Here is a 15,935-nt window from a genome sequence, read left to right on the forward strand (position 1 = left end):
TTTATTCTTGATGGTATTTTTCTTTACAAAATAATTCTTAATCTATACAGTTCCATTAAGAAATGTAAAAAAATCAACGGATCAAGCCAGAAAACTGAATTTACAAATTTATTCCACCTAACTGAATTTAGACTACAAATTAACCCACCTAACTGAATTTAGACTACAAATGAAAACCAAATGTCAAAGTAAAATCAATTTAGTATCAAAATTATACAGGCTGTTTCAGTAATTCGCGATACTTATTCAGACTCCTCGCAATGCTTAGGTCGACGTGCTTGTTCTCAAATCCGACAATAACACCACCGATGATGTCTTTGGATATTTTTTCGGTGATTTGAATATTTTTGCCAGACTTTACGAACTTTTGTAGGACTGCTGTTAGTGCTTGTTTCGTAGATGAGTCTAACGGTTCAGCGGTGATCACTTCACATAGAGCCTCATTTCTGTGTGCTACCATCACAGTATGGTACAGGTTTATCATACGTCGCAGTTGCTTTAGACGACCATTCTCGGCCACCAGGCCAAGGAAGTTGACTGCTGTTGATGGCATTCCTGAATGAAAACAGATTTTTTTTTTTGTATACATTTTGAAATTATATAATTTCAAGTCATGTCATGTAAGTTACTACGACCAGACAGTGACAATGTGCGTTACATATTTTATATCACATGAACAATGTAGCAGACAATTAAAAAGCAAAAAAGCTTGTTATATAAAACTGCAGATGTCAACACGAATAGTAATGCACATTTGACGTCTCCAATCAATTCAATGTTCCACGAGCGTTAATGTAGACGTAACATATTTGGAATTTTAATAATGTGGGTTTTTTACTTCCAGAGATTATCACTTATTATATATATTATGCCTTTATACAAATAGCTACATGTAATGTAATGTAGAGATCATTGTATAATTATCAGAGAACAGCCTATAATTGACCAAAGGCCTCTTCTCGCACGGAGAAGGTTTAAATTAGAAATGACAAGTCCAGATTTTCTCCCAATGTTTTCCTTCACCGTTTGTCAGTGGTGTCTAAATAATCTTAGAAAGTACATATAACTCGGAAAAAGTCACATTGGTACTTGCCGTGTGTAGGTTTTGAACCCGCAGTCTCATACATAACAAGCGGGCGTCTCAAACCACTGGGCCACCACCACACTCACACACTAAGTATAATTATAAAATAGAATAAATATAGCAAAAGCATTTACCTGCTTGTTTAGCAATATCCATAAGGAGTTTAGCCTTAGCTGGTCGAGGTATAAGACTTGTTGCTATGAAGTCCACGACTTTAGGTCGAGTCAGCAGTGTCTGGAAGTCATTTAGACTGTTCTCTACAAGCTCCAACTCATTGTTTTGTGAAGCTGCACTATAGAGGGCGCTTACGTAGCGACCTTCCAAACCTTTGTATAGGAATAACTTTATTTAGAAATCATTGCCATCATTAAAGTACATACTAATAAGTTTATTAATTAAATTGATACAAAAATACACTGTAAAATTGGAATATATAGGACACAAATCATCCACTGAATTAGGTTAATTTTTAATATAAGTATGTATTACTATGCTGAAAGTTACTTAGAAAGTTTGCATCTTTTATATGTCTTCAAATTATCACGCCTTTTTTTTCTTTAACGGATAGAAAAAGTTCATGTGTACAATATATATAGGTATTAACACAACTAACTTCTTATCACCAACTACCTTACCTTACTAAAGTGACGAAAGACTTAAAGTGTAAAAAAAACCTGAATTATTTCAATGTCAATGAAAGTTGTAACGGCATCTTTGGAAATTTTGGCCAAAAATGAATGGAATCTTGCAATCTTACGCTTTATTTTTATGTAAACTACACACGTAACGCATGGAAGAAGAAATACGCAAGTACACTGTACAGCAGTAGTTCCCAACTAGTGGTCTGCAGAAGACAAAAAATGGTCTACGAAAAAAAAAAAAAGAAACAAGAACTACACCTCTGTCCAATACATACTACGTTTAAAACTTGTATTAAACGTATATCAACGAAGACAACAGAGAGGAACAACAGATTTCGATAATCTTATTTTATGAGTGAATCAGAAAATCTGAGTGTGTGGACCACATGAAAAAAGAATTAAGTATAATGGTTCCTACTCAAATAAGAATGATATAAAAGTGGTCCTTGACCCGGAAATGGATGGGAGCCCCTGCTATAAGGTGCGGGTGTAAGGTGCAAGGTGCAACTATGTACATATTTGTTCCTGTTATTTGCCTGATCGTTACTGCACTAAATACAAGAGGTGGTTTTATGTAGTACAGCTCTTTATAGATATGGGGAAACTTGCATAAATATGCAGCCTGCTTCTTTGTCTTGTGATCTACTTCAGATATCCTTACTTTCTAAATTAATAATCATCATAATCTAAGAATTATGGCTTTAATCTTCTATTCAATTACGTTTCTTTTTGTAAGAACACATGACAGTAAGGCCAGCCGTACACGGACGGCTTCAAGCAGTTATAACCGACTGCTTGAAGCCGCGACTGCGCGATGAACTATAGCCATTCATTCGCTGCCGTACACACGACTGCTCGAGCAGTCGCGACCGCTTCAAGCCGTCAACTGCACGATGAAATACCATCGTGCCGTCGACCGCTCGCGAGCAGTTGCGAGGCATACACGGACTGCTCGAGCCGTTGACTGCTCTAGAGCAGTCGACAGCTCTCCGACTTCCCTCCCCCGCCCCTTGCGGCCTCGCGGCGTTTGCTGAAAAAATCAAAAGAACATCAACTGCTCGAGCAGTTGAGTACACGCTACCTAACTGCTCGAGCCGTCAACAACCGACGGCTCGAGCAGTCGACGCCGACCGCTCGAGCCGTCAGTGTATGTCGCTCAGCCGCTAACTGCTCGAGCAGTCCGTGTACGGCCGCTCTAAGGGAATAACAGAAACTCACCAAATACTGGAATCGGTGGCTTCTTTTTAATAGTCGTCGAACACATCGTTCTGATAAACATTTGAAACATTCTCAAATAGTTTATTTTATTCTTATTTCAGTAAATTTTATTTATAAAAGTGTTATTTGTAAGCTGATAGAAACACTGTTAGAAATAAAAAAATAAACTGCCAGAATGACAGAACAGAAATACATAAACAATTTATTTAAAACAAAAAACACAAATACATTCAAAGAAGTATGGAATACCAATTCTAATTTATTTGCACATTCAAGTCAGTACATCGTATTGGAAAGCTTGGTCTGTCTCCAACAAGGCTCTGATGTAGATGACTAGGGAACCGAGAGCCATCGCTGACGTCAGAGAATTGCAGGCCCCACCTTCTGAAGAAGCCGCTTTCTTCACTCTATATTCTTCCTAGAAATAAAATAGTAATAAAGTGAGTATAAGGCTTTGATTGTTTTATCTTCTGAAGAACTTAAATTAATAATTAAAAGCTTCAATTTCTTTAGTATTAACATTAATGGCGCTATTTATTATACGCGACGCGCCATACGCGCCCACAACGCACGGGGCTGGTTCTGTTCGGACGGCGAGCTACCCTTGCTCGCTGTCCGCAGATCCGCAGTTACGGTGGCCGGATATCGTCGCGCGATCCCCGACGCTGCTAATCATAGATTCATTTCGTAATTGTAATAAATTACATACCTAGGTACGTACTACTTTTATTTGTTTCTTTCTAAGTTAGACAACAGTACCATTTATGATAGACATTTAATCAGATTAGATATTAAACTCATTGGAAACATGAAGCAATAAGTCTAAGCTTAGATAAATAGTATTTTGCATTACCTAGTTCTGTCTGAGACTTGTGTAATAATGAGATGACTTATAATTAGGATTGCAAGTTTATTATTATTTTCAGTAAAGTATAATGAAATTATCCAATTATTATGTCATCCTGTAATTAGATTGTCTGGGAGAATAAGGCTGCTTCTACCAGAGATGTGCTATGTAGTTATGCTACGAAGATGTAATAGCTAAGCTGTGGAACTATGTGACCATTTCCACTGATACGAGTACTAAGCTATGTAACTATGTGAGTAAGATGTGCTATAAAGACGCCGTAAAGTAGCTGTGCGAGGAAGATCGAGTATGCGATGTGTCGATAGTAGGGAAGTCATCCAGCCCTCCATATCACGCATCTTTCCATATAAAAAGCATAGCTTAGCTGAGTCCGTACCACCAGTGCTAAGCTATGTGACCCAATGAACATGATTGAAGGAAACCAAACGCATCCACAGCATCGTAACATAGCACATATCTGGTGGAAATGCACCGTCCCACCAGTGCTTAGTTATGTCTACTAATGAATATGATTGGTGGAAGCCTCACGCATCCACGGCAACGTAGCATAGCACATCTTTTGAGGTATCTAAAGTAAAGAGAAAATGCGACAATGGTCACGACAAGGAACCACAAGAATTATAATTTGACTTCAGACACCTACAAAAACTAGCTGATTATATTGGTGTTAAAAACAGAGTAAATAATGATTATTTAGCTGAAATAATGCCTCATTTTGCAATTGTTGTTATTGTCTTTTCTACAAAACGTCTACATAATGACTGAATTGTCTAGGCGCGATCATTTATCTCGTTCTAATGGGATACAACTAATTTATTGGGTGCGCGTTGAGACATTAGCCAAACGAGGGCGACGACCTAAACTATTTGATCAAATGTTTCTTAAGGTGAATGTGATTTTTTAGGGTTCCGTAGCCAAATGGCAAAAAACGGAACCCTTATAGATTCGTCATGTCTGTCTGTCCGTCCGTCCGTCCGTATGTCACAGCCATTTATTTCCGAAACTGTTGGGCCTATATAGTTGAAACTTAGTAGGATGATGTATTTTGGTAACCGCTACTTGAATCATGAAATGTATAATAATAATGTTTATAGTAAAAAAATGTATAAATTCAAAAATTAAAGGGGGGCACTCCATACATGGAACTGATTCAAAAAAAAATTTTTTTCAGCTAACATATCCGTGATGGGTGTCTATGGATAGGTCTTTAAAAAAGACATTAAGGTTTCTAAAACCACTTTTCGTCAAAGTCAATCGTTTGAAAGTTAGACGCTTCCAAAGTGGAAAAATGAGTGTCCCCCCCTCTAACTTTTAAAATAAGAGAGTGAGAAAACTGAAAAAAAATATATGCTGTAGATTTCAATAGAAACGAACAACGAAAATTGGTTTGAACGAGATATCATTATTAGTTTTTAAGAAATAAAACATTTTCAAAAACCGCAAATATAACTTTGTCGTTCATACAAACACTATGCAAAACCAAGTTATTTTACAACTTTTATATTATGTCATCTACTTGCTGCTACGGAACCCTTCATGGGCGAGTCCGACTCGCACTTGGCCGGTTTTATTTATTTTTAGCACACATGGAATATAGTTTCACTCGGAACCGGGTATTTTCAAAATATTCAACTAGCAATAGAGGCTGCCGATATTATGATGTTATTCAGCAGAACTTACTTCTCTTTCCTTCTGTGAAGGTACTGACGGAAGTCCCACAAATCCGGTGAGCTTCAGGAACGGTTGGCGATCATCTGAGTAGCAACCCTTTGGCTCCTGCCAGGCTAAGATCCTATTCATCCAACGAGGTTTTATGAACTCTCCATAGCCTTGTGTAGAGCAATAGAGAACTGAAATATAAAATTAGTAGCTATATCTTACTAAACTTTAAGAAGAAAATGCTGAGACTGGCTCGTTGGCCGAGAGGTTGCAAATGCGACTGCAAGATTTTGGGTTCGATTCCCGGGTCGAGCGAAGTATTGCTGGGCTTTTTCGGTTTCCAGTATATGGCAATACGCTCACCCCTATTACATGGGACTTATAACACTAATGGTGAAAAGTGGGTGTACATGTATAGCTGCATTACGTGTAAGCCCGTCTATTCAGGGATAAAATACGTGACGTTGTTGTTTTTTATTAATATTACATTTAAACTATTTAAAATCAATAACCACTCACTTTGCTGCATAAACAACGTTCTAGTCCCAGGTGGAATATCCCAGGCTTCTAAAGACTTGGTTTCCTTGTAGACTTGGATGCAAAGTTTATAGATATGAGCTGGAATGTCGACGCCCTCCAAGCAATCGAAGAGATACGCTAAAGTTGCAGCTCTAATACGACTGGTCTGCTGAAATGCTAGACCAGAACCCTTCAGTATTTGGGCAGAACATTCTGGAGCCAGCTCACATGTTCCATCTGTCTGCGTTGTCTGCGACTCCATAGCTGATATCAACAGCTGCATGGTACATGCATCTACAATTTAACACTTGAAATTAAATCAATTGCCTTGTTGTTTTTCTTAACTTTGTTAAAAATTTTGTATCGAATGTATATTCATATGCTAATGCATGTACTAAAAAGCAGTTATTTCAATATTACAAACAGATATTCCAGTTTTATTTATTAGCTTAGATGAGCAAAATTGTGAATCTCTGTTTTTTCTACTAGGGAATAAGTAAGACGTTATATTTGGTAAATTAAAACTAGGTTGTCAAGCTTTCACCTCATTTTTGTCGCAAATGTTGATTGTTATCCAGTAGCGACGCTATGTGGTTATTAGTGGAACTATTATTAAAAAAAGTTGGCCTTCGAAGAAGCCGACCGTGTCAGGGTCTGCATTGAAAACTAACTTTACATTGAATACTAAAGTATGTTACGCAGCAATGCAAATAGAATAATGATCATTCCTATTCCGTTAAATTTCACTATTAGGTAAGCTCTTAAATTACTCGGCAGCATTTGTTAATAATATTTAAATTGAAAATTGCTTTTTTAATCATAACAGTGATGATCTTAACTTAGTCTTATTTGACTGTTTTTTTTAACTGTGCCTACATTAAAATGTTTCGCGAAAATACTTTCGCTAATGGTGTATTTGAGAACATTATTCCCAAAGACTTAGCTTACACTCTCAGTGCTTGATTTGCGGGTCAGTCAAAGCATTATTGCGCTTTTTTCGATTTTGGGAAAATTCCTCACGAAGACTAGAAATAGATAGATAGTAGATGACAATACGTTAACCCCCTATTACATAGCACTTATCACACAAATGGTGAAAAGTAGGTGTACATTTAACAGTGGCATTTAGTGCCGTATTGTGCAGGTGCACGTCTGCCAAACCCTTCGGGAATAAAAGGCGTGACGTTACATAATATACAATTAGCCTCATGTAAAAAATTTCATATAAAGCACAATCTTGCATTTCTAAACAAAACTATTGCCAAAGTATTTTTTTATTGCAAGCCGTTGCACTCAAACGTACCAGCTAAGAATGTTAATGTTGTTTACTTATACCAACTTCTAAATGCAGAAACTTTTTTATGTTGCCCAATACAATAACTAACCTGCTGCCTTCCTGGTCGGCGTTTTCGTCTTTGCCTCTTGCACATATTGTTCGAAGGAGAACCGATAAGGCTTCTGCGTGCCCATTGTACCGATTGAAATTGGCTCCATTAAACTTGATAACACATCCATGTTCTCGAATATTGCTTTTGCCACTGTAAAAATAATAAATCTTTAAATACGTATACAGTTTTTCACATACTCATCCAATACAGATTGTTTTATTACCCGACTGCGCCAGAAGGAGGGTTATTTTCATAATTTTATTAGAATAGGGCTCAATACCTAAATCCCCGATTTTGTTACTAAAATAAAAGAAACTTCGTTACATGGTTTTTTTTTAGATCTTTACACAAGATTTAATTGAAAAAATGGATTGATTTGGCAAAATAAATTTCTAGGAAAATCCTTATTGCTTTTTAGGGTTCCGTAGCCAAATGGCAAAAAACGGAACCCTTATAGATTCGTCATGTCTGTCTGTCCGTCCGTCCGTCCGTCCGTCCGTCCGTCCGTCCGTCCGTCCGTCCGTCCGTCCGTCCGTATGTCACAGCCATTTATTTCCGAAACTGTTAAGCCTTTATAGTTGAAACTATGTAGGATGATGTATTTCGGTAACCGCTACTTGAATTATGAATAAAAATGTATAAATTTAAAAATTAAAGGGGGGCACGCCATACATGAAACTGTTTCAAAAAAAAAAAATTTCAGCTAACATATCCTTGATGGGTGTCTATGGATAGGTCTTTAAAAAAGACACGGAGGTTCCTAAAACCACTTTTCGTCAAAATCAATCGTTTGAAAGTTAGACGCTTCCAAAGTGGAAAAATGAGTGCCCCCCCCCCCTCTAACTTTTAAAATAAAAGAATGAGAAAGCTGAAAAAAATATATAGGGTAAAGTACCCAATTATCAGCACTTTAAGGGTTAGTCCTAATTTAAGCCAATTTATTATTGTGAAAAAAAGGCTTTTACCCGTTAAGGCAAATTTTAATAGTTATAATATTTAATAAGGAAGACGATAATAAAAGAAAAACATGATTGACCTCTACCCAAGATTATTTAGACAAGTAAGAATAAAAAATGTGTCTGTCACCATTTACTGGCACCATCTCCACCAATTACTAGCATAGCGCAACCCAATTATCAACACCTAACTATCACTGTTAGGAATTGCATTAAAAAAAATTAGTTACATTAATAAAATCTGTTTTTAATTATTTTTTATATAGATAGTAAGTATGTAACATAATAATTACTTATAATCTAATATTACTTTTATCTGTATAAGTCGAGCAAAAAAAAGCGTCACGGCCGTACCATCCTTTTCTCGAAGCCATTCAGGCCAATTTCGACCGCCTATAACTTCGTTGAGGATAAATCAAGAAGCCTGAATTTTCAGATACTAAGCAGGCATTGTACAAACATGGTATATTTGAATTTTCATTAAATTTTAACCATTTATTTAAGAATTATAACACGTCAAAGTTTCGAAATTTTGTCACTGACTGACAGATCATCAAAAGTATAAGGCACTTCTAACAGACGATAGAAGAAGATAGAAGCTTAAATTAGTTAGTACCTACATCAAGGGAAAAATCAAATATTTTGTAAATTCAGTCCAGTTTTTTGATACATCAACTGCATCAATAACTTTGTAATCCTAAATGTATGGGATTACAAAGTTATACATAGTTACAATTTCATCACACCAGTTACATTTTATTGTTTAATGGAATAATTGAATCTACAAAAAGAAGTGAGATACCACCAAAAAGTTCCTGTAAAAAAATTCAAGTCTCGCACCTCATCAGTTTATGTACCGTAAAAAAATGTAAGATCCATGTAATACCAAGTCGGTTATTTTATTTAGTCCCTACTTAAGAGACCTTCTGTCTAAAGTTATAATGTAAATTGTTATCATATCAATATTACATTAATTTTACGTTTTAAATAAAATACACAATACTACCTATGTACCTACTTTTGTTGACATTTCTCGTATTAAATTGTTTAGTCTATTTCATGGCAACGAATTACGATGGTCTATTGCACGATTACGTACGATGGACCAGTCAATCTCTTTTTTTAACACCTTTTCGTTCAGATGTTTTTTCAGTAATCAAAATGTCTTGTAATTTGACTGGTGTTAGTAAATATTGTTGACTATCAAGATATACAAATTGCGCACTACTAAGACAATCTCCAGTATTATTATAAGTTATAACATTGTTTATTTGTTATAGAAGTTGTCGTAGCTAGCATACCATCTACAAAATTCTTCTGCTAATATTACTGGTAATAAAACAAAAAATAAGAAGAGAAAAAATAAATAAGAAGAGATGATGAAATTCTAGGGAAACCAATTTATCAGCATGCTTCTGATCCAATTATCAGCACCATGCTAACATTTGGATTTTGATGGTATAAACTACTTTTACAAAACAAAATTAATTCTTTGCATAAAATAAACATAATTTACATTAAAAAATATGAAATTCGTATTTATGTACTTTTTTCCATTTATCATCACCAGTGCTGATAATTTAGAATTTACAAAGCATTTTAAAAAGTATTTTACCAATTAATCACCAGAACCTCAAATTCTACTCTTCAGATTATCATAAAAAATATCTCAACTATCAGAGAAATCAATAGGTTCAATATTTTTGTAAAAGATACGATAATATATCATATAATGTAAACACGTGTCCTTACCGGCGATCACAAGAAACAGGCAAAAACAGAAGAAACTGCAGGACACAAATGTTTGTTTACACAATTTCCGCCAATTTGAGCTCTCAAAGTATAATTTTCCCAATAGCAGGATTCCAAAAACATGTATTTATTTATTTATTAGTGTGGAAACCCAAATTAGTAAGTGAAAACCTTAGAATTGGTCGATTTATTCAGAGTGCTGATAATTTGGTGCAGTGCTAGCAATTGGGTAGTTGCCCCTAATGTAAATTTCAATGAAAACTAACAACGAAAATTGGTTTGAACGAGATATCATTATTAGTTTTTAAGAAATAAAACATTTTCAAAAACCGCAAATATAACTTTGTCGTTCTTACAAACACTATGTAAAACCAAGTTATTTTATTTACAACTTTTATATTATGTCATCTACTTGCTGTAACGGAACCCTTCATGAGCGAGTCCGACTCGCACTTGGCCGGTTTTTAAACAAGCAGACGTTTCCAAGCGCAAGCGGACCATTAGGTGTTATTATATTTATTGTTACGAACTTTTAGTCCAGCAATGTTTACAAATGCTCTATATAATGAACACTCAAACATAAAGTTTTGTAACATACAATAAACCCAGCGAAAGTGCGCATTCAATGATATAACTCGAATAAAATCCATTTAAGAGAGAAACTATCCACCTTGCCGTCGTAAACCATAATAGAACCTACATTTATTTATAACTATTTGAGATAATGTTTTATTCCGTGATCTAAGGCTTCGTCTTCACTGTTTCTGTATATAAAGTCGATACTTTTCAAATAAGTAACTTTACAAGTAACTTACTTTACGTAATTTAAAAATAAGTTTGGTTTTTAAATCACAGTTATTCAAAAGAGCTTATTTTGTTTATGTAAGCAGATAATTATGATATAAACATGTATTAAGTCTCGCTGATTTTTTACAAGATACTCATACTTTTTTCTGTTTTCACTACATAAGAATTATTTAAGTAAAAGTTTTTTTATAAAGGTAATCTTTTTTATTATAATTTATACATATAATGAATGTAATACATAATATTATTATTTTCTCCTTAAAAAGTCATATGTAAGAAACGTTTATGTAGGTGTATAAGTAGTTTAGGTACAATTCGTTTTTGTAATAAATGTACGGTACACTATGACTATTATATATTTAGGATCAAGTCTACCTTGCTAGTCATCTAGTTAGATACAGATCTCACCTCGAAGCTTGATTGATAGTTTGCAAGCGCTAGTACGCACCTTTACGTGAAAGTTATTACCGAGACCGACCATTAGAAAAAAATCTGCGCATTCAGAACATTGGTACATACATTGTAACGCATTAGCACTTACGCACATTACGCAATTTAAAATTATAATAAAATAAATTAAAAACCTAGACCTAGTAAAATAATTAACACATTTTTCATATTCGACAGTTGATTGAGATATTGCAAAATGCCAGATGAAGAATTGACTGGTAGACCATGTCCATGCCATTAAGTCCATTTTATGTACTAATTTTATATTCACGAAGCAATAAATAAAAATTTAATGTTTGAAATTAAATTGGTTTTATTTTGTTTAAGTCTCTCTGCATTTACGAATCATTTTCCTAGAGTTATCTCTAAAAAGTTCACAGAAGTTTAACTAAATACTTATGGTTTGAGATATTTTTCCTTATGGGTTTTCTCCATGTTTCCGAACAATATTATAAAAACCAACCGATTAATTATATTCATAAAAAAATAAGTATAACGCCAATCAGGACGCCCTTTAAACTCCCAATTAAATAGCAATTACCGTGACTCTAGCGCGCTATTATAAATCGAAAATAAATATAGGTATCTACACTAAATAAGGATGAGCAATCGTGTGATGAGAATGAAAAAAACATGCATGTTCTATGTCGCAACAATTCGACATGAGCGGCAGGGACATGAAAATATGTGTCGGATATATACGACACAGGCGGTTAATGGGTTAATATTTTGATGTGATCATTATATTTAAAATTCTATTATTCGATTCACAGATAAAGAATTTTTTTGAACGATATTTTTTTAAATAAAAATAATCATTTAGGAATATTTTACATTTTATGAACGAGACCGCCATTCACTCTTGTTGGGTTAGATCAAGAGTGGTTGATGTCTTCTGGCTATATATGTGATACGAATACATAAATAAACATACAAAAACACATACATTTGTACACATTGTGCAAGAAGTCGTTTCATTTGGACGTTAATGATAATCTACTCACATTAGTTATGCTAAAATTCCACGGTAATTGAAATTAGTTAGACTACATAACTTAATTTAGATGTGCAATTTCATTTAGCATTTAAGACACCTATGTTACTCAATTTCAAAGTGAGAGAGAATGTCTAGGCGTCCCTGCGGGTGTTCTACCTGTACAAAGTTGGGTAACTAAGCGTGAACAGATGCCTAAATGATTTATTGTTGTTTGAGAAGTAGTCTAGCCAATGTGTATCATATATTACCATATAATAGACTTACCAGTCTGATACAGTTTTATACACTGGTAAGTTGTGTAAGATATTTTGTCTTGCGCTTTTAACAAGGATGACCCTTTTTAGGGTTCCGTAGCCAAATGGCAAGAAACGGAACCCTTATAGATTCGTCATGTCTGTCTGTCCGTCCGTCCATCCGTATGTCACAGCCATTTATTTCCGAAACTGTTGGGCCTATATAGTTTAAAAAATTTTTTTTTTCAGTTAACATATCCGTGATGGGTGTCTATGGATAGGTCTTTAAAAAAGACTTTAAGGTTCTTAAATGGTTTTAAGAACCTTTTTCGTCAAAATCAACCGTTGGATAGTTAGAAGATGAGTTACATGGCGGATTGATTGATTATGTAAACTAAAACCAACTACACTATGTACGATTGGCAAACATTTAACACGTTATAATCGTAGTACGGTAGTACTTATAAATATAAGTGTATAACAAATTAAGAGGACTTTTACTAAGACCTATGGTACCCTAAAGCTTCCAAAATTATTTGCGCAACTCACACTTACGCTAACAACTAGACTATGTGTAACAATACTAACAACTAGATGGATATCTATTGAGGCGCAGAACTAGCTTCAACTATTGTGCTCTTAAAACCAATTAGGTAATGGCATTAGGTAACCTTTGGCTTCGAGGATAGCCTTAACTGATGGACGCAGTCATTTAAACGATACAGAAAAAAAACAAAAGTAGATTGAATATTTCGCTGTGACGAGAGGCCCATGGGCCATCACAGGGTGTTGAATGATAATGACGACAGACAAAAAAGAAACGTAAACATAGGTATATTAATATTTTACTTTTTTATATAGCTAACTGACCCAGCAAACTTCGTACGGTTTCAAAACTTTTGTCATCTTTTAAACCTTCCCTGCTGGACCTCCACAAATAATTAAAGTCCAAAATTAACCAAATCGGTGCAGCCGTTTTCGAGCTTCCATGAGACTAACGAACAGCAATTCAATTCAGTTCTTGGGTGAAGCATTTGATTTATTGTAGTTTATTGGGCCAACCAATTACAAATCTTTCAGATTTAATAGGTTATCTGATTTATTTCTACCTATGCTGTTTAGCGGTCCTTATAAATATCACTCTGTAGCAAACAAAAAATATACCATTACATTTGTTTAAGACCATTCTATACCTAAAGATGTCCATCGATTTATCATTTACGAAGAACAAAAAACAATCCAATCGTTTTGAATATTATTACGATCGAGTTCGATTTAATTCGTGATAATCGTGACTACAAACTATTGATTAAGTGCTATTTTATAGCGTGAAGCCTTAATTCTTTAACACGACCTTCAACAAAATCATATATTGTTTAACAGTAATACACCTTAATGCATGGTACAATCTACACTAATAGTATCAAGATAATAGATTTAACTGTTTGTTTGTTCTCATTGAATAAGGTCTATCTAACTTATTCCAAAAGTTATACTGCTAAGTGTACTTTTCAGGGACCAACTAAAGTACTACTTTACTAGTAGCAAAGTCAAAGTCACATCATTTATTCCAATAAAAAATAAATACTCAGATACTTTTAAAACGTCAACAAATAAAGAAATAGTCTGTGAGTCTGTGAATTATTACTAGTGAAACTAGGTGTTAGCATACTTTCTATCCGGATATTCCTACGGGATTGATACTAAAGAACTGGGAAAATCTAAATTCCATATGGGTGAAGTCACCGATGGAACGCAACTAGCAAACATAGCTTAAAATATTAATATCATTCCCACTGACTTTCAATCACGCTGAACAATTTCAAGGATACTAAGTAGACTATTCTCCTAGTCGTTGCAGACTTCGTGACTGCATCGTTAGTATAATGCAGCTGCAGGGTAAACCATTATTGGGTTCGATTGCGAAACTATAACCAGCGATATGGATTCCTACTAACATTACGAATGCAAAAAATGACACGAAGTGGTTTTTCTTGCTGAAATTACTGCACACTAAAAAGGCCCATTACCCTCCCTTCCCAATCTTCCCGACCTCGATTCCCCAACAATCCTCAATATCCTAACCCCAAAAGGCCGCACATGTAACGCCTCTAGTGTTTCGGGAACCTATTCATGGGCCGCGGCGATTGCTTACCACGTGATCCATCTGCTCGTTAACTGGCTTATTAAATAAAAAAAAACTTTATGGAAAAATTAAATTGGAGCAGGCATACACGCAAAGCCGTAAGCACAAAGCAGGTTGGTGTTACTTTGCTCAGTTCAACTATTTGTAAAATATTACATAGAGTTAAAAAGGTAATATTTAGAAAATATGAGCAAGTGTATTTTCGCTTATATTTTCTTATAAAATTGACACGTTATGTAAAACGTAAAACAAACCATATTCGTAATCTTTGCTCCGATACACGAAGGTGGAGGCATCAGTATTGTTCTTGATGCGATCCATTCGTCGGGTGAGGTTCTGTAAGTTCTCCTTAAGCTTGCCTGGCACTGACTTATCTAGCTCATTGATCGTGTACTCCAGTTGACCTGAAATTATTTACAACACTTTGTAAGGCCAAACCACTTTGGTGTTTGACTACCTTTCATTCTCATGATGTACTGATTTACATAGATACATCTTTATACTTTTGCAACTGTGCGTGAGACTGCATCAGTATAATAAAATTCATGATGTATAAACTTGGCAGTTCTTAGATGTTTAAAGATAAAGGATGAAATTAGTGTATAATGAGTAAGACTGCCTCGTTGGTCGAGTGGTCGAGCATGAGGTTCCTGGTTCGATTCCCAGATCCGGCAAAGTATTGCTGGGCTTTTTTCGGTTTATCAAAAAAGTGCCTCGTATCTGGCATTAGGCTCACCCCTTATTACATGGGACTTATACAGAAAATGCTGATAAGTGCATGTATATTTTAAACTGGCAATGAGTGTTGATAATTTGTACTTCTGCCCGAAGGAGCCTTCGGGGATAAAAGGCGTAACGATACGACGATTAAATCAAGTTAGATAAGTTAATTATAATTCAGTATTACCTCTAGCCATTCCCAGTGCAATGTGCCACTCAGGATCTTTCGAAGGCTTTTTTTCATAGTACTCTAATAATTTATCCAATGTGATAGAAATTCGATAAACTTTGGGAACATTGTATATGAAATCTTGCGTATCAAAGTACGGATATATACCGTAAGAAACTTTCGCAGTTACAACAGTTAACAAGACGATATACTTTATACACATTTTGTAGAAAACTAAACCGGTGTTAAAGAAAAACTAATGGTGTTGTAAAAAACTATAAAAATGGCCACCCGGCAACCACTGATTGGGCCATTTGTACGTATTTTA

At 35.0% G+C, this 15,935-nt stretch overlaps 2 protein-coding genes across 2 annotated transcripts; both read right to left on the reverse strand.

The window, feature by feature from the left end:
* Positions 1–183: 183 nt before the first annotated feature.
* On the reverse strand, positions 184–3,119 carry LOC118264457 (ATP synthase subunit O, mitochondrial-like). The gene is made up of 3 exons (XM_050705019.1): positions 2,944–3,119; positions 1,219–1,410; positions 184–555 (listed from the first exon to the last, which is right to left on the reverse strand). The coding sequence occupies exons 1-3, from the start codon at positions 3,011–3,013 to the stop codon at positions 212–214; spliced, it is 606 nt and encodes a 201-aa protein (XP_050560976.1). The 5' UTR covers positions 3,014–3,119; the 3' UTR covers positions 184–211.
* LOC118264675 (UPF0764 protein C16orf89 homolog) lies at positions 3,120–15,874 on the reverse strand. Its single transcript, XM_050705000.1, has 6 exons — positions 15,626–15,874; positions 14,973–15,122; positions 7,375–7,527; positions 5,990–6,283; positions 5,492–5,661; positions 3,120–3,361 (listed from the first exon to the last, which is right to left on the reverse strand). Exons 1-6 carry the CDS (start codon positions 15,828–15,830, stop codon positions 3,215–3,217), a joined length of 1,119 nt encoding a protein of 372 aa, XP_050560957.1. The 5' UTR covers positions 15,831–15,874; the 3' UTR covers positions 3,120–3,214.
* Positions 15,875–15,935: the final 61 nt, after the last annotated feature.

This window comes from Spodoptera frugiperda, chromosome 26 (genome assembly GCF_023101765.2).
Source record: "Spodoptera frugiperda isolate SF20-4 chromosome 26, AGI-APGP_CSIRO_Sfru_2.0, whole genome shotgun sequence".
Lineage (NCBI taxonomy): Eukaryota > Metazoa > Arthropoda > Insecta > Lepidoptera > Noctuidae > Spodoptera > Spodoptera frugiperda.